The following is a 20,233-nucleotide window of genomic DNA, read 5'->3' on the forward strand; positions in this document are numbered from 1 at the left end:
AATCGCCAGTTCCTAGCAGCCCTTGACCCATGGTAGAGGTGCCGCACCATAGTCTAATTTTTGTTTGAGCCTAGTCCATCGAAATGAAATCACCCATCATCCATTTAGGTGAGATCATATATACTCTGTGGAGTGGGGGTTTTGATTACTAGCCAGGACAAGATGGCAACACGAGAAAAGCTGGATCATATATATACTCTCTCTCTCTCTCTCTCTCTCTCTCTCTCTCTCTCTCTCTCTCTCTCTCTCTCTCTCTTGTCTTTTTTTATTTTATTTTATTTTATTATTTTTTTTGAGGAAAATGGTGCAATGCGCCACCATACCATTGAGCGTCATTAAGGGCCATGAAATGATGATAACTATCACAAAGCATATCTCAGTCTCAAAAGTATCACAAGACATATCAAACCCAGCCTTTAGCAGGCAGCTCGGATTGGTCATCCCGGGCACCATCATCATTATATCAGACGAAGACCTGCACCATGTCGTTGCACGTATATCCAATGCATGCAGCTTCTGCAGCATTGCTCTTTACCCACACTGTTAGCTAATTAACGACCATGCGGTTAGACGCATTTGATCTCAAAAGACGAAGTTAGGAGGGGGAGCTGGTGATCAGACCAAGCTACATAATTGACATTGGAACAGCACTATTGTTGACCCCGTTGAGTAAACAAGCTATCCTCTCCAGTTGGTGCTTCGCAAAAAACAGGAACAAAGATATAGTCATGACTCCGAAATAGGGACGATGGCCATTGGACGTGTAGCCAATGAAAGTGGAATTGCTTTCATTTGGGGTTTGAAGTTTGAGTTCTAGCTTTTCTTGTAATAAGAAACAGTGTTAAAAAAGAACTCTTGCAGGATCCAAATCTGGAACCCAGAAGAGTCCTTCATGGCTGGCACGCCACTTGACTGGAGATACAGCAGACGGCCATGGAAATTAACGACTACCACATGGAGGCAGGGTTGGAGGCATTTGGCATTGGTGGGCAGGGTCGGTGGCAAGGAGGATGTAGATGCCCAGGCTACGACAGCGACAACGTGGAGGTGGGGCTCTGGAGCTCATGACGGCAGCGATTAAGATTAGCGAAGAGACACGAGAGAGAGAGGAAGATGAGAATGGCACACATGTAGATCGGAGACAAGCGAGGGAAGAGACAGGTGGATGTCAATGGTATGGGATGACAGAGAAAGAGGGGAAGAGAGCCTAACAAAGCTGACGGTAAACGTCCCGGCAGCAACAAAACCTTTGGTGATCTGAAGCAAAGAGAATTAAAAAAAAAAAAACGGTGTGAGAGTATGACTTGTTGCAACATTGGGAAGGATCCATCCTCTTCCCTACGAATCAGTCGTTTGATCATATATTGACTGCTTTGAGATCTGCACAAGTGGATGAATGTGGGAGGAGATCTATGCAGAGCATGAGCGACAATGCGGAAGAAGATCAATCATTCCTTCACGCAAAAGATACAGCCCGAACCTTGCAAAATTCTCCAGAGGGGGTGGGGGGGGGGGGCATTAAGGGTTGGTGAAGACACGATGGAGGAAAGAGTGAACAGTGGTGGTGGGGGCCGTGGAGGTGGGTGCGTGCCTTAGATTGGTGCACCCACCATCGAAAAGGATGTCATCGAATTTTACCTGTTTCTTCCATGATTAAAACAAAAGAAATAATGACATATTTTTCTTTTTTACAGAGTTTCGGTTTAAAATACCAGTTCCCTTATGTCCCGTAGCCCAAAAGATCTTTTTTTTAAAAAAGAAAAAAAATTGTTTGGGATGGGTAGTGGGATACCAATGTTGGGCCCCAAAGTATTTTTGTTTTTATCTTCACGTTCGATACGGGATAGATTACCTAATCATTAATTAGAAGAAAGCAAGGTTACTCGAAAGTAATTAAGCCAAATTGATCTAACCAGTTTAAGTTGTACAGGTTCTTTAAAGCTTTGGAACGTTCATTCCTACTCCTAATTAAGTTGCTTCTTGATAGAAGAAATTGTATTGTCTTTTCTGTATCTTACTAGGCTGGCATAGATAGCTTCAAGGGAACTTAACATCTGGTCCCCTAGTGACTTCCATTTTACGCCAATCCCTGCTAATTCAGAATCTTTCTGAAAGAAAGTGAGGAGATCCATGGACGTTTTAATCACCCAGTTCCAATTATTGGCAGGCGCAACATATAAAATTCAAATATTGAACATGGGCATAACTATTGAGACTTATCTTAATTCACTACACACTTTCAATATTGAATAATTAGTCGTTTACGTGCTTAAACCAATGTTTTGCATATATTTACGCTTGTTTAACACATAAATGTGTACAGGGCCCATGATTAAACATTAAACGACTATTCTTATCAAGAAAAAAAAATCATTGAACGACTATCAAAACCAAGAGCCGAGAACAAAATTTTCTGCCAACTGAAATTATCAAATGATAGCAAATAAAGGACCTGCTGTCAATTGTAGCTTGCTTGAACCAACTTTATACCCGAATTTGGTGTGCCTAAGCAGCAGTAGCTGCTTAGTGAACTAAAAAATTATGCCAATAAATTCCACTGATATAGTGGTCAATCATGTCTCGATTAAGTACGCATACTATAGCTCTAAAATCTTCAAAAATCCTTATGAAACCAATAGTCAATCACATTACTTCTAGGTCAAGGAGACATTTGCCAAACCAACTCAGAAGCAGGAGTTAGGCAGCTGAATACTTTATTAACCATGATAGGCAATGTTTGTCATCTACCATTTCATATCCTGATTTCCTCCCTTCCTCCTCCTTATTCGCTGCCTTCATACATTACCTAACATATATAATGAGCTAATAACGGCATCTTTTCGGCAACTTAGGCAGCGTGTTGAAATTAAAGAGAGTATTATTAAAGTAATTGCAATGGATAACGTAATGCTCATATGTTGCTTATGTGGAGCGCAAAGAGACAGTAGAGCCCTCCCTTCTCCTTCTCCTTCTCCCCACCCATATTTTAGCCTTTAATTTGACAAGCAGCCAAAAGAAAATAAAGTAGAAGCGAAATAGTATTCCACACTACGACACCAGCACCGCTCATAGATTGCTACCAGAGATGACGAAGAGAGAGAAAACAGAGGATGGGATGGAAAAAAATAAAATAAAAGAGACACGAGCTGTCTCGCCAAGCCCCGTCCTCCTTTTTCGGTAGAGTAGGCCCCGTTCTTTTTAATTCCATACGCAAATCATGAGATTCTCGAAGGACGGAGCTCCATCTCTCGTCCTGTAAAGCTACAGGAGTCCTTGGCTAGACCTCGAAGGCGCCTCCTATACCTGCAAAGGCGACCGTTGACTCCCTCTCTACCTCTTCGTGGTGGCCTCTGACAGCCCACTACCACCCCTCGCCCCGTGATCCAAGTTCTTTACGGTTTTAAGCCAATCCACCCGTGACCAAGCTTATATAACTCTGTTCTTTTACCCGTTTCACTCTTCTCTTGAATTCATAAAAATGCCTCGCTCTTTGGGTGGTTGTACAAATCACTTGAATTTTTCCAAGAATTATCGTTATATTGCTTCTTCTCGTCATGATCTCCTTGTCAGAATTCAGGTTATCTAAGTCCGGCTATCTCTGTCTATCTATTGCCTTTTAGATGGTGATGTTTAAATTCTTTTTTTCTAGATCTTCTCCTTTTGTTTCTCCCTGCTCTGATGTCTCTGTTCCTGAAATCCTAATTTCGAACTAGAGAACCGATTCCTGTCCCCATCTCCTGATCTTTTTCTCCTATATGAACTGCTTCAGCAGTGGGTGGTCATTAATCTCTAGCATATCAATTCCATTCCTCCAACCATAAAGTTATCCTATTTCCCTCCAATTCCCTCTCATAGACAAGTCCGTTCTGTACAGAGAAGTAAGAATGAAGTATACCTTGTGGTTTTTCCAGTTGTTTGCAACCTTTTGTTGCTTTCTCGCCCTCGGCTTGCCACTGGATGATCGAGGGGCTCGACTGCTCCTGGAATTCAAGAAAGATCTCATCGATGTAGATAATAACCTCTGGAACTGGAATTCATCAGATTCGAGCCCTTGCCATTGGAATGGCATCGGCTGTATCAAATTTGAGGTAACCTCTATCGTTCTCCATGACTTAAAGCTCCAAGGTAGCTTATCTGCCAGCATTTGCCACCTCCGTTTCCTCACCGTTTTTAATGTTTCCAAGAACAAGATCTCTGGTTCCATCCCCACAGACTTGGCCTCCTGTGGGAATCTAGAGGTTCTTGATCTCAGCACCAATGAGTTCCATGGGGAGATCCCCCCGGAGCTCTGCGGGCTGTCTTTGCTCAGGAAACTCTTCCTGAGTGAGAATTATCTGCATGGCGAGATCCCGTCGAGCATTGGTAACTTGACGTGGCTGCAAGAGCTCGTCATTTACAGCAACAACCTCACCGGCAAGATTCCCCCGTCGATTAGACTGATGAAGAATCTTAGGATCATTCGAGCCGGTCTGAATAACCTGTCGGGTCCGGTGCCGGTGGAAATGAGCGAGTGTGATAGCCTAGAGATTCTTGGGCTGGCTCAGAATAGGTTGGAAGGATCTCTTCCTAGAGAGCTTGAGAGGCTGAAGAATTTGACCAATCTGATTCTTTGGCAGAACGTGCTATCCGGTGAGATTCCGCCGGAGCTCGGCAACTGCACTAGTTTAGAGATGATCGCCTTGAATGACAATGCTTTCACTGGAGGTGTTCCTAAAGAAATTGGAAGGTTATCAATGCTGAAAAGGTTGTATCTTTATACCAACCAATTAGATGGAACAATTCCTAGGGAGCTTGGAAATTGTGAGAGTGCACTCGAGATCGATCTTTCCGAGAATCGCTTGACCGGAATTATTCCCAGAGAGCTTGGCCGAATTCAGACTCTTCGGTTGCTTCATCTTTTTGAGAACCTCCTGCAGGGTAGCATTCCCAGCGAGCTTGGCCAGTTGAGTCTTCTGAAGAGGATAGATTTGTCGATCAATAATCTTACAGGCACAATTCCTCTAGAGTTTCAGAACCTTTCCTCCTTGGAGTACTTCCAACTCTTTGACAACAATCTTGAGGGAGTCATTCCTCCTCTGCTAGGATCCAACAGTAACCTCTCTGTTCTTGATCTTTCAGACAACAAGCTCACTGGTAGCATTCCTGCTTATCTTTGCAAATACCAAAAGTTGATCTTTCTGAGCCTTGGCTCGAATATGTTGTCTGGAAACATCCCTCATGGCGTGAAAACTTGCAAGCCACTCGTACAGCTAAGATTGGGGGGTAACCTTCTAACAGGAAGTCTCCCTGTCGCATTATCTGGGCTGCTAAATCTATCTTCTCTGGACATGAGTCAAAACCGATTCTCCGGACCCATACCTCCAGAAATAGGCAAGCTCAAAAACCTTGAGAGGCTCTTTCTTTCAGATAATTATTTTATTGGCCATATCCCTCCTGAAATTGGAGAACTAGCTGATCTTGTGAGCTTCAACATTTCCTCAAACCAGCTTTCTGGAGCTATACCTCGTGAGTTAGCAAAATGTACAAAGCTGCAGAGGGTTGATCTTAGCAGAAATTGGTTCACTGGATTTGTTCCGAAAGATCTTGGTAGTTTAGTTAATTTGGAACAGTTGAAGCTGTCTGATAACCATCTCAATGGCACCATCCCGAGCAGCCTGGGGCGCCTTTCTCGGCTTACTGAACTGCAGATGGGAGGGAATAATTTTTCTGGTCATATACCAACTGAGCTGGGCCAGCTCACAACCCTGCAAATTGCTCTCAATATCAGCTACAATGTGCTTTCTGGGGAGATACCATCTGAGCTTGGGGACTTGCAAATGTTGGAAAATCTGTACTTAAACAACAATCAGCTTGATGGTGAAGTGCCGGCATCATTCGGCGGTCTCTCCAGCCTCCTAGTTTGCAATCTCTCATATAATAACCTTTTTGGATCATTGCCTAACACTCCTTTATTCAGAAGAATGGATGATAGCAACTTTCTAGGAAACGATGGGTTGTGTGGAATGAGTACAAAAGCTTGCCAGCCCACACCTTTGCCATCCGACGCAGCAGAATCGGGTTGGGCAACAAAGGAAGCCTCGAAGGAGAAAATAGTTAGCATTTTTGCTGTAATTGTGGGATCAGTTTCCTTGTTCTTGACAGTGGGTGTTTGTTGGTCTCTAAAGCGTCGCATACCTGATCTTGTTTCACGCGAAGATCGTAAACATAGCATGTCTGATCTCTCTTATTTTCCCAGGGAGGGTATCGCATATCAAGAAATTCTTAAAGCCACAGATAATTTCTCAGAGTGTAATGTTATGGGAAGGGGTGCCTGTGGAACAGTATACAAGGCCGTCATGCCGGATGGGTCCATAATTGCTGTTAAGAAGCTGAAATCCCAAGGAGAGTGTTCAAGTGTTGACAGCAGTTTCCATGCCGAGATATCCACCCTCGGAAATGTTCGTCACCGCAACATTGTCAAGTTCTATGGTTTTTGCTACCATCAAGAATCAAACCTTATATTGTATGAATATATGGCAAATGGTAGTCTTGGGGAACTGCTGCATGGTAACCGGGACACATGTCTGCTTGATTGGGATACTCGGTACAGGATTGCTCTTGGAGCTGCGGAGGGCTTGCGCTATCTTCACTGCGACTGTAAACCTCAAATTATACACCGTGATATAAAATCAAACAATATTCTGTTGGATGAAACAATGGAAGCTCATGTAGGAGACTTTGGCTTGGCAAAATTAATTGACATTTCACACTCCAAAACCATGTCCGCAGTTGCTGGTTCGTATGGCTATATTGCCCCAGGTAAAACATAGTGCTGGAGAATCAAATAGATGAATATTAGTTCATTTGTGAATGGTGTTTTTCTTGTTCCAATATATGCTTTGAGGAAGCATCTGTGGGGACGACACAATTAGGAAGTACTTGTTCTGAAGGTTATTCTTCCTGTTGTTCAATATAATAGTAAATTAAGATTTGTTTTGGTAAACATGCATAAATTTCTATGTTTGATGATCAGGTGCCTGCTAGCCTGTAGTTTGAAAATGCACGTAATGAGAGCACAAGTGGCCGATGCTTGGTTAATCAATCAATAGTGGATTTACACATCACTGGATTTGCACTGGTAGCATGAAGCTACAACTTAACATTGTTACTCTAATATGACTTATCTGGTCATCTTCTAGAGTAGTTATATTCATTCAAATTCTAGAATTCACCAATCCTAAAGTCTAAAACTGGAGGTTGAGGATCTCAAGGCTTCCCAGATGTTTACTGTAACAGATAATCAGATTATATCTACTTCATTTGTATTCGGTGCTCTGATTATTTTTCAGGGATGACATAGTCGGAGTAAATATATGTCATTCGGCAGCATCCTTGATCCTGTTACTTTAGGTCTCAAAATTGAGAAGGATAATATATCCAATCCTAAGACCCCTTCAGGAGTCCATGGAGCAACCATGTTAAGTTGCTGTTTAATCCAGAAACATTATTGCTCTAATTTTTTTTTTTTGAAAAAAAAAGAGTTTGAGATCTTAAATGTTTTCTTATTATCATTCTTTATAGGTAATTTTCTTTCTATAACCAGGATCTTGCTTACTCCAATATATAGGATTTCACAGGACATTGTGCAGCCAACTTCATGAACTAGCCTGAATCTTAATATTATATTATGAAATCAATGGATGCCATTTGATGTACTGTCCTTTAATGGATCTCCCATTAAATGCAGAATATAATCCTCCGATTGGGATCTATGATAGTGGAAAGGATAGTGGCTGCTTTTATATGGTAAAGCTTGTCTTTTTAACCGTCTAACATTGTCCATATCTCCTTGAACCAGAGTATGCTTTCACGATGAAAGTGACAGAGAAATGTGACATCTATAGTTTCGGTGTTGTTCTATTGGAATTGATCACTGGACAACCTCCAATTCAGCCTCTGGAGCAAGGAGGGGATCTGGTAAATTGGGTGAGAAGGTCAATGCAGAACTTAACGCCATCATCTGGGATCTTTGACCACAGGCTGGATTTGAATTCAAAGAGCACAGTTGAAGAGATGTCTTTGGTTTTAAAAATTGCTCTATTTTGCACTAGCGAATCACCATTTGACAGACCGACCATGAAAGAAGTCATAGCAATGTTGATTGATGCCAGAGATTCCTCATCTATTTCTCCTTCATCTCCATCATCAGAAGCACCATTAGAAGAAGATGCTTCCTTCAGAGGTTAGACATAAGTTGCCATTATTGTCTGTTAAAATCTACTACTAATTTTATGCTTAAAGCACCCTGATCTTGTTTATTTTTTATGTAAAGAAACAGAACTGCTCTATTCATCCGGAGGCACATCCTGTGGACCTTCATAAGTGATCAATGTTAGATTTTTATCAGGTTTTAAATCTAGAAACATTTACTTTCTCTTTATGTTCCCTTCTCATTCTTGTGGTAATATAAACGTACTAGTTTATTCATCTCTTGCAAGTGGCAGTGATTCTTGAGAAGCATTTTAGCGTTACCATATGATGGAGAGTCCTGCTTATGGTTAGTATTGGAAAAATCACTAATATTATTCTATAAACTTTGTATTCCATGGGAATTCATTGTTAACTATAGATTCTGTAAAAATGATTTGGTTCCCAGAATTTATGAGTAACTTTCCATATTTTATTGCTGAATGCATTTCTGTATTTTGCCCTGAAATAAAACTTCATGCCCTTTTCTGAATTTGCCTTTGGCAGATATTTGTTTCAATGGAGCTTCTTTTTAAAGAGAATGTTTCAAAAAATATATCAATATTCTGTTTATGGTATTTTGTGATTTTCTTTTTTTGTTTTTGAGTGATATCACAACTTAGAAAATCTTCTATATCCTTGGAGCTTCAAATTTTGATAGCCATCAACCTAGAGATTCAATTCTGAAGTTAATCTCTGGTATATGTTGTATCATGCACTTTTCTATATAGAAGATTATCAACTCGATGTATTTGTGGGATTAAGATCATTTATATTACGTTAGCTACTTTGTTGGAAAGGAATTTACCTTTTACTGGAGTTTCTGTTGGCACAACAGTAAGGTTGCTTCATTGTGATTTGAGTGTCATAAGTTTAAAATATAGAAATAACCTCTCCATATGCGGGGTTAAGGCCACATTCATTTGGCTCTCCTTAGACCCTGCAATGCAAGTAGACACTCTTTTGAGCATCAATGCAATTACACTGACTTAGTTTGCAAAGACATTTTGGATCAGCCATGCCAAATGCATTGGGAAGCTTATACTCCAACAGGTGTCCTTGCCAAGAGAGGTGGTCTAAGGTCACCTTTTATATGCAATGTGTTTGAGTCTATCAATGATGATTCTGCTCACTTAACATGATAAATTTATTTATGGTTTGCCATTGTTTTTGTTTACTTCATTGTTCTTGCTGATGCTTGACTGCAACATATGCATCTTTTGACTTATGATTTTTTATTGCCTCATTTCATGACATTTCTAGTTATTTGATTAGGCCATTTCGTCACCTCATACTTCTAAAGGTAATAAAAAAATACAATAAAAAAAATATGATAACTATTTGTCAATAGTTGAGAAAACCATTAACATGGTTTAATTTGAAAACATCCTCATCAACCTTAAAAAAGCATTAGCATTCATGTAATGTAGCCAAGGTTAGAAAATTAAACTATTGAGTATGCCTTAAGTTTATAAGTTCTAGAAGATTGAATCTAAATCACAACAAATGGTATCAAAGCCCTAACCTTTTCAATTGGAGTTCCACAATGATAACTGCAAAATTTATAATCAAAAAATTCAACGATACGAATGATTTCAGTATCTAGTAGATTAAGATGTGAGTCCTTTTAGTGCAACAAAAGCTATGAAAGGTATTGAAAGGCAAGGAGATGTTATAGGATAGCATGTCTGATGGAGACAAAAGGAGCTGTTGGTGAAGGCACAGTATAATTTAATTATATTTAGCAGACGAGATATTCAGAGAAGTCGTAGAAGAGAAGATAAAAGATGAATTATGGTTAAAATTGGAGAGTAGATATATGATCAAGTCACTCACAAATAGATTATACTTAAAGTATCTACTTTACCACCTATGCATGAAAGAAGGTATGCCCGTAAAAGATCATATAGATGAATTCACTAAAACTATTTTAGATTTTAGAAATAATAGTATTCTAATTGATGATAAAGATCAAGTCCTTATTTTATAATGCTCATTGCTATCCGCTTGTGAAAACTTCATTGATACCATGATATATGATAGAGAATCTCTTTCAGTTAGTGATATAAAAGATACCTTGCAATCTAAAGAATTGAAGAAAAATTTATCTAGTAGTTATGAGAAGAATTGACAATAAGGCTTGATTGTTAAAGGTAGGAGCAGGGAAAGGAACAAGAATAAGGCTTGATTGTTAGAGAGAGGAGGAGGAAAAAGGGTTCCAACAATAAGAGTAAGTCTAGATTAAAATCAAAATATAGAAACATCCATTAATTGTTTTCATTATCACAAGGATTATAATAGAAAACTTTGTTCATAGAAAAGAAAATGATCAAAATAGAGAGCCTATCTCTAAAGCTAATACTAACATAGCATAAGAAAATTCTGATGATGCTGGTTGTGAGGTTTTGTTAGTTAGAACCAATATCTCTAAAAAGAGCAAATTCTTAACTCCAGTTGTTCCTTTCATATAACTTCTAATAAAGACTTGTTTTCTATCTAACAGATTAGATAAGGAAAAGTTTTGTTGGGAGACAATAAATCCATTGTAGTTGTTGATAGTAGAACAATTCAAATTGAGTTATATGATGGTAATATGAGAACCTTAAAAACTTGGCATGTTCCAAAATTGAAAAAGAACTTATTGAGTACTCTGTATTCTCAAAAGTATAAGTATACAGATGAGAATAGTTTGTTAAAAGTCTCTAAGAGAATCCTGTAGTGATAAAAGAAAAGTTGGTTAATGGCTTGCATCACTTATTGGATAAAACAATAACCAATACTATAGTGGTTTCTTCATTGTTAGGGTTGCTAGATATGAATGCTACTCAGTTATGGCATCTACGTTTAGGGCATGTGAGTGAGAGATGAATGATGATTCTATCCAAAAGAGGCATCCTTTCTAGTTCAATGCAGTGTGAAGTTCAATACTAGTATTCACAAAACTAGGGTACATTGGATTATATCCATTCAGACTTCTGGGATCCCTTTCTAGTTGTATTGATGAGTGGACATCATTATTTTCTAACATTCCTTAATGATTATTCTAGACATATCTGAGTGTATTTTTTGAAATAAAAAATTAAGTATTTTTCAAATTCAAATAGTGAAAAGTCTTGGTTGAGATATAGAATGGAAAGAAGATTAAAACATCGAGAACCGATAATGGTTTAGAATATTGTTTGGAGGAATTTGACAAGTTTTGTTAGAATGAAATATAGTGAAATACCACATTGTACACAAAATACCACAATAAAATGAAATTATAGAATGGATGAATAGGATATTGATAGAGAGAGCTCGTTGTTTGCTCTCAAGTCTAGATTTGGCAAAACTTTCTGGGCTGAAGTAGTTAATATAGCATGGTATCGGATAAATTGGTCTCCATCAACTATAAATGAGTGCAAAATCCCACATGAGATATGGTTCAATCATTCTGTTAATTATTCTAATTTAAGAATATTTAATTTCCCTACATATATTCATGTGAAAGATGATGAACTTAACCTAAGGATAAGAAGATGCATAGTCCTAGGTTGGAGTGCAAATAGGTCAGATCAGATCGGATCACGAATGACTCTAATTCAATCTGATTCCCTAATCAGATCCTACTGTTAAACCTAGACCCAATGTAATAGAAGATTGGGTCGGATTGGATCTACGGCCAAAATTTTTGATTGAATATGTCATCTTTCTGAATCGAGTCCATGTATAATCCAACCCCAACTTGAAAAATTCAGGTTCGGATTAGGTATGTTTCCTTGTACTTCTCATTCAACATACTTACAAGAAAGGAGCAATACAAGTCTTAAATCAATTTTATTTCAAGGATCCTATCAAAAGGAGCAACCTTGGTAAATACACATTTTCTAAATCCCAACTAGCAAATCTCTTCACATCTGTTTTCCTGCATATACAATCTATTCACAGAAGGAGGTCTAATTGTGAGTATTCAATAGAGAATAGTAAACTATATCTTTCTTTCTCTGTCATCTATTTTGATAGATCCTTCTCTCCTAACTCAATTGATCTCTCTCTTGAAAAAGCCAAAAAATAAAAAATATTCTCGTTGATCGGGTGAGCACAACATTAAATGCATGATACAAAAAAATTAGATGTATCTTGATTATTTTACATATTTCTATTATATGCTTAGTGTCATATTCTTTTTCTTATGGCATTGTTCAGCAATCAAGATTCACAAGGCGGTGCAAATTTTCTTTAATAACAACCAAACCAAGAGAAAATGCTTCAAGGAACTAGAAGTTCTCCCAATCTCGAGCTTGTACAACACCTCAACCCATAAGCCATGACATAAAGCCTTATTTCCATGCTTCTAGCAACTTAGTATTTTTTTTTTGGTACTCCATGCATATCTTCCTAATTCTAGCACTCAATAATTAGTAAACCCATCACCAACAGAACATTAGAATCTTCTATAAATTTCTATCCTCTAAAGATAGTATACCTAGCATATAGCAAAGCTCTAGAGATCTAGGAGACCGACTAATCCACCCCTTGCGGGACCTGACAATATACTAAGTTTGATTTGGATCGAATTCGGTTGGATTGGGTTACAGCATAGAAGTCCAAAATTGGCCTATAAATTAAATGGGTCAGGTCAGCTCAGAATTTAGTAAACCTGGAGCTAACATGAAAACTGGAACGTGTCTAATTTTAGAATCCAACCTATCCCCACCAATCCTTTAAAGTAGTTTGGATTAGGTCTGAGCAGGTTGGGTCGAGTCAGGTCATGGTCAACCCAAGCCAATTATAGCCCTACTCCTAGGCGATGCAGATGTGGTGAAGGGATATAAACTATGGTGCATAAATGACTCCAGATCATCCAAAAGTATTATTAGCCAAGATACTATTTTTGATAATTCTACTGTATTAAACCAAAAGAGGAATCTATTGACAATATAGGTATAAACCACAATGTCAGTAAATAGGTGGAGTTGGATATTGAAGCTCTAAAAAAAGTGTTACAAACCTCTTTGGTTCAGCCCAATAAGATAGAGATGCAAGATTCTCCAGAGGATGTTGCATCAAAATAACAATAGGAGTACAATATTGTTACTGATAGGAAAAGGAGGTATATTAGACTATCTTCACAATATACAGATATAGTTGCTTATGCCCTTGCAATAACTGAGAGTATTGGGAGAAACGATTCTTCATCATATCAAAATGCAAAGAATCCAGTTGATACGTTGACTAAGCCACTTTCAGTTAACAAATTTAAGTATTGCTTGGACTTGATTGGTATTTATAAAGACTAATGCTCTTAAGAGCATGCGTGGAAAAAACTGAGAAAGATTTTAATATATTTGATTTGGTAAACTTAAGATAAAATTTGTTAAGTTCGCCTTAAGTTTGCAAGTTCTAGAAGGTCAAGTCTAAATGACAACATAAACAATAATCAGCCATACATACTCTTTAAGGAAAGGAAATTATAATTCTAATACTCTGGCACATAATTAATCATCTAGCAACTCCCTTCAAACCATATCTATTGAAAACTATCAGTATCCTAGGTCACAGAACCTATCATGATGTCTCTCCTTCCACTTCTGACTGGTCTTTATCTTTGTTTCTATATATCTTGAAAGTTGAAATCTTTTGAATGATTTGACTCCACCTTCATTGGAGTCATTCAATTTAACCGGTCCATCATACACACAAACAACATATGCACATAACTACCAAATATAAGTTCGAAAACTCAAAAATACTCCTTTCACATTCCATTTGTCGCTTTTTGATGTTCATCTCACCACACCATGCATAGGTGGAATTCAATTTTCTGCATTTTAGTCACTTTCTTGTGTATAACCTAAAATGTCTTGGGCCTTCCGAGTTCTCTGAAACTAATCAAATTCAGTTCACCTTAACTTAAAATTCGTTGGAAAGGAAATGGAGGGGAGGTCTGTGGTGTGGTTGTTCATTTGTAATGGCTATTTATTATTATTGAGGGATTAAATCCTCTTCTAGGATCAGTGCATATTCTGGTAAAATAAATTACATCATCATTCACTATTATTCATGGAATTTTATCCCGTTATGCTGCAGGCCATATCGGACGTTGAGCTTATGCAGCGCAGAACATTGAACTAAGCTGTTCCTTCAGCTCTACTGATCTAGCAAGCTTTCCTCCTAGGTTAACTTTGCAAGATAGTGTTGTGCTATTCAAATTGTAATTTTATGAGAGGGTTACTTCACATTATATACAAAGATGATAGAGGGGAGTTCTCAGAAAAATTGCAACTAACATAAAGTGGGCATGAGCCAGCATGCAAAGGAGAAAGATGGAACCTGTTTGCGGAGTAATTCTATCACACTTGTGTCATTCAATCTGGACCATTTTTGCAAATTTTAGCCCTCTCAGTAATCCAGCAGAAGTTCTTTAAAGGCCTTGTCTTGGTGAAACCAAAACGCAATATAAAGATACACTTGCAGTGCATTTGAGGTAGTAGAAAAGGAGTTTGCTGTTGTAGTCGGTGCAGGAACAGCCGGTCATAGATTATTAAACACTGAAGTATATTCCCCTGTCATTGCCTCTAATTGACCGATAGAATTAAGGAGGGGAATTGATGCTTTCCTATTTATCTAATTCCATCGGAAACTTGATAGACACTGATTTGCTTTTTCCTCCTTTCTGCATAACTGTATTGAGCTTCTAATGCAATAGATGATTTACCATAGCTGGAGGAGTTCATGCTATCCTTGGGAATTTGATATTGTCGAGTCTTTTAAATTCAAAGTGCAATAAAGAAACATATGTATCAATTATGCAATTATTGGCCTTGTAAAATTCATTTGAATATAAGGTTTGACTCGCTACTAAGGTCTTATGAGTTTATGTGAAAAGATGTTCTCTCACTATAGGTATCATGCTGGTGTGCTAGAGAAGAATAACAATGGAAATGGAGTTTGTTTACATGAGAAGGTAGTGTTGCCATAAGGCTCCAGGAGATACAGATGTGGCTGAAGCTAGATGTCATCTGAGATCCACGACGTCGGAGGATACCGACAAAGAAAGTTCATACTCATCAGAGGTGTTCCAATGGAAGACCCTCCGATGCTTAAGTTAGTCAAAGTTTTAGGAATTGCGAAGAGAAGAAAATAAGAGTCGGAAGAATGCAAAGAGTTCTCCTTCCTCCTTCCACCAAGGTTTGTACTGCTCTTGAGTACTTGTGTTTGCTTTTTCTTACTTGTTGTTCCTTACTTAAGAGTTTCCCTCCCCTTCATATCTTTTTTTGTGTGGAGGTTGAGTCTGTAGACTGCTAGCCGAAATCTGTAGATTTGTTAAGCCTAGCTCTATAGGCCATTAAACCATATTCTGGCCATTTATTAAGGTAAGAAATTTTTCCATCTCCTCTGAGTCGAGCTTGTTAGTTGTGAATATCAAGCACAGGTTTCAACCACACAGCTGGCTGAATTGATAGTCCTAGGTCCATAATTGGTGTGATCTCTATTAAGGATGTTCAAAATTCAAAATAACATTCAGTTATCTGATATAGTTTTACTAGTTCAAATACTCTTATCTATTGTATTGAATATTTTCTGTTATCAATATCTCAGAAAATCTTACTGTAACTAATGATGATGTATTATTTATACTTGTGACTTAATGAAAAACAATGAAACTTTTCCCAAATCATATTTTCCTTTCATGGTATCAGAGCACAAAAGCTCTCTAGCTTTTTACGATCCCTCCTTTTCCATGACTGCCGAAGCTTCAAATACTACCTCTTCTTCTGCAACCCTTCCCAACCTTATCTCCATTAATGCTGTTATCCAACTTCCTTTAAAGCTTACTCCTAACAACTATCTCTCATGAAGAGTGCAAATCTCTCCTCTCCTACTTGGTTACAACCTGATGGGGTATGTCACTGGTACAAAAAAGCCTCTTTCTCCAGAGATTGAAAGAGATGGAGAGAAGGTTCCTAACAAGGACTATGAACACTGGTACTGTCAAGACCAGTTAATCCTACATGCCATCATTGCCTCAACAAGTTTTCCTATTATGAGCACAGTGGTCAGTGCCAATACCTTTGCTGAAGCATGAAAAAAGCTACAGACTTCTTTTGCTAATAAATCACCTGCTCAGATTCTTTCTCTTAAAGAGCGACTGTCACAAACCAAAAGAGAAAATAAAACAGTAAGTGACTACCTCTTGTTTATGAAGAATATTGCTGATGAGCTTGCCCTTTATGATGATCCTATTTTAGATATAGACCTTGTGGTGCATACTCTAAATGGAATTGGTCCTGAATACTATGATATAGCCGCTGCTGTGCATGCTCGTAACTCTCTGACCTCCTTTGAAGAGTTGCAAGACAAGCTTTTGGCTCATGAAGTGTACCTGCACCGTATAGATCCTCAAACACATTCAGTTCCTCTCACAGCAAATTATGCCAAGAAGTATGACAATTCAAAACACTCCAAAGGCTCCTATAATTGTGGAGGACAATCTTCTGCTTATCCCAACTCAAAAATGTATCAGTCTGCTCCTTTAAAATTTGGTGCTCAGCCCACCTATCAAAAGCACAATACTAATAGGTCTGTAGATCCAAAACCTGTTTGTCAGTCTGTGATAAAATCGGTCATACAGTTAGGCAGTGTTACAAGGCTCATGATTGAAATTTTTTTCAGTCATATTTTCCTTTCAATCTCAACACGTCATCTTAGGTACGTCTTAATAGAGAATTGGTTCCGATGGCAAGTTTCTCCCGCAACAGGCATCAAATACCAAAGACAAATGCTAGGTTAGATAACTATCTGTATAGTTTTAAATAACAGCATTATAACCGTTAGAATAGCCATGTTATGATTTTCTGCCTCCCATTTTGCTATTGAGGTTAATAATGTGAAACAAATATAACGGTTGTTATTTTTGTTATGTTTTTTTATTATTTCTCATTGCAAAGATTCATTATAATAGAAGTAGTGGTCATTATTGTCATTTGAACTTTCTTCCAAATAAAATATTTTTGTTAAATTCAATTGTTTCTCCTAAAACTCTCTCCAAAGTTGATTGTACAGTCCTAAAAATTATATTAATTTATCTAATAAAAGAAAGATAATATCATTATTTTTTTAATTATTGTCCATTATGTTTTGTTATAATCATTATTTCAGTGATTATTTTTAAGTTAAAAATTTGAGAAATTGTTCTCTGATATAACAATAGATGTTAATAATGGTTTCAGTGGAGGGCATTATAATGGGATAATATGTTATTTAAAATCTTCCTACCTGCATGTGTTTTTTTTTCCCAAAGGTTTTTGGCAAAGAGGCCTGGTACCTACGTGATTGACTTCTCATATGTCCTACAGTCTACCGTACAGGAGTTTTGTCACTTGGTTAGATCGTTCATGTCCATTCCAAAGGTCTAGGGTGAGAAAACATGTGGTAGCCTAATTATTTGAGAAAACTGTGGTAACCTAACTTGTGTCAATATTTTTCCACTTCAGTTGATATGTCCTGGAAGTCTGCTACGCTTGCATTGTGCACAGGCCTCTAATTTTCTTACTATTCTAAATTGTCTTTCAAAATCAGGTATCATGGTTTGATAGCATGTTAGGGTGATGCAAAACTTGCCGTGCCAAGGAGAGAGTATCAAACGTGATACATAACGCGTCGCTAAAATGTGTGTTGAATGGTCAAAATGACGGAGAGGTGAACCAAGCACGCACGCGTGGGTTAGTCGAGCCTGACGTATGGGTGATGTAAGGGCAGGCAAATCACTGGTATGATTGCCTTGGCTTGAGGAGTTTTTTGAGATTGCGCAAATCAGCACGGAAAATTTATTGACTAGACCAACAACTCAGCGATGGATCAGTCCAACCCTAAAGCAATCTGTATACTTTTTTTTTTCTTCTTCTTAATATCTATATGTATTAATTTATGGTTAGACCGGTCCACTGGTGGATCTACCTAACCAATAATTCTCAACAGCATGAGGAGAACCAGTTATTTATTTCTTAGATCGATAACATCGTAAATATTAAATTTATGCACCGGAACAGCAGAGATTGAAAAGGGAAAAAAAAAATAATAAACTTTTGTACGGATTATATGTGTGAAATCAATAAAATCCAAATATGACATACAGATTTCTTCCTATTGCAATTAAGAGTTCATAACTCGGTACGTGAGATATTGTCCACTTTGACTTACGATCAACAATCTGGAGGCTATATGAACCATTTTTGAGTCTCACGATTTTATCTCTTAAAAGACGTCTCATGTAGAAAGGATAATCCCTTCATATATAAGCTATATTTCTCCTTGACTCCAATCAATATGGGACTAATGATATCTTTTCTTCTACACCACAATATAGCCCTTCCAGTTAAAGAAAAATCTGTATACTCCCACAGAATGGTATTTTAGGCGAAAGTAGTCCCACAGTCCATTGAGGGTGATACCCTTCTTCTAGCATCAATATTACATCAAGGACTCATGGCTCAGTATGTGAAGTATTGTCCGCTTTAGTCTATGGCCCATAGTCTGAAGACTATATGGGCCGTTTTTGGATCTCTCGATTTTGCTCCTTAAAACCTCTTAGATCCTGCTAGCTAAAATTCTCCCTCTGCATAGCAACTTTCAAAAAGGACAACTAAATTGTATCTATTTGTTGTGGTCCAAGGTTTGATGGCTCGGGTGATTTGGCCGGTCTCTGCTCTCGCATGCATGAGATATTATCTCCTTCAGCTTAGACTATCTAGGCCACTCAGACCTCAGCCATCTTGAGTCTCACAGTTTTACCCTTTAGGATCCTTTTCTTGTAGATAAATATCATGAAAAAATTGATCAATTTTTTTATTAACCAATTTACCCATATTCTCATACTTTTCAAGATGGATAATTTATTTTTTCATGAATAATATTTATCCATAAAATAAAAAAAATCTTATCCACCTAAGGGTTGGCTAAATCATTAATTTCTATCAGTCAGTAAAGTAAACATTTAATTTTATTCCTAAGATACTCCACCCTCATTTCTAAAGCCTCCAACATTCCATGCCAAATAATTGAATTGTCCACTTTCTTCAAACCTAAAAGATATAAAAGATATTATAAAAAATATGGATAAATTTTAGCAATTTATCCAAAAAAAATAATAATGTAAAAGAATATGGGTAAAAGATTTTGAAGCCACTTTTTCATACGTAAAAGAATATGAATAAATTATTTTTTAATCTAAATCTTATCTGAAAAATATTAATCTAGGCAAATATAGATTCTTAGATAATTTTTTTATCCACAAAAGAACGTACTCTTAAAAGGTGCCTTATAGGAGAGAGAATATCCTATTCTATATAAGTCAGAGTTTTTCTTGACTCACAACTGATGTAGAATTAAAGATCCCCTCCTCCCATAATAGTAGTCCCTAGCCTCCAATCAAGAGGGACTCTGTGTGCGTGGGTAGGAGGCAAACCTTTCCTCTAGTGCCATTCTATTACAATCAGGTGTCGGATGGCTTGGATAATTGGATTGATCTCCGCTCCCACATGTGTGAGGTATTATCCACTTCGACTTGGGCCGTCTAGGCCACTCAAGCCTCAGCCATCTTGAGCCTCATGGTTTTATCCTTTAAAATACGTCTCATGTGGAAGAGAAGATCCTATTCCATATAAATCAGAGTCTCCCTTGACTCACAACCGATGTGCAATTAAAAGTCCCTTCCTCTCATAATAATAGCCTCCCTCCCCCCGGTTAAAGGGGACTCTATGTGTGTGGGTAGGAGGTAAGCCCTTTCTCTAGTACCATTCTGTTGCGGTCAAAGTTCGGATGACTCGGATGGTTAGGTCGGTCTCCACTCCCGTATATGTGAGGTATTGTCTATTTCAGTTTAGACCATTTGGGCCACTCAGGCCTCGACTATTTTGAGCTTCATGGTTTTATCTTTTAAAAGATACTTCATGGGACCATTCTATATAAACTAGAGTCCTCATTAACTCACAACTGATATAGAAATAAGGGTTCCCTCCTCTCACAA

At 37.9% G+C, this 20,233-nt stretch overlaps 1 protein-coding gene across 18 annotated transcripts; it reads left to right on the forward strand.

Moving 5' to 3' along the window:
* The first annotated feature begins 3,160 nt into the window (after window positions 1–3,160).
* Window positions 3,161–15,797, forward strand: LOC105046785 (uncharacterized). Of its 18 annotated transcripts, none has more exons than XR_002164972.3 (5): window positions 3,161–6,798; window positions 7,838–8,221; window positions 8,312–8,386; window positions 8,478–8,536; window positions 15,112–15,797. XR_002164972.3 is itself a non-coding variant. In XM_010925506.4 (4 exons), exons 1-3 carry the CDS (start codon window positions 3,885–3,887, stop codon window positions 8,359–8,361), a joined length of 3,348 nt encoding a protein of 1,115 aa, XP_010923808.1. In that variant the 5' UTR covers window positions 3,161–3,884; the 3' UTR covers window positions 8,362–8,386; window positions 15,112–15,796. The 18 variants fall into 18 exon arrangements, 7 of the variants coding, with proteins under 7 accessions (XP_010923808.1, XP_010923810.1, XP_029120886.1 ...); XR_003801111.2 differs by having other exon boundaries at window positions 8,484–8,536; XR_012142157.1 differs by having other exon boundaries at window positions 8,312–8,370; window positions 8,484–8,536.
* The last annotated feature ends 4,436 nt before the right edge of the window (window positions 15,798–20,233 follow it).

The sequence above is a fragment of the Elaeis guineensis genome, chromosome 6, assembly GCF_000442705.2.
Source record: "Elaeis guineensis isolate ETL-2024a chromosome 6, EG11, whole genome shotgun sequence".
Classification (NCBI taxonomy): domain Eukaryota; kingdom Viridiplantae; phylum Streptophyta; class Magnoliopsida; order Arecales; family Arecaceae; genus Elaeis; species Elaeis guineensis.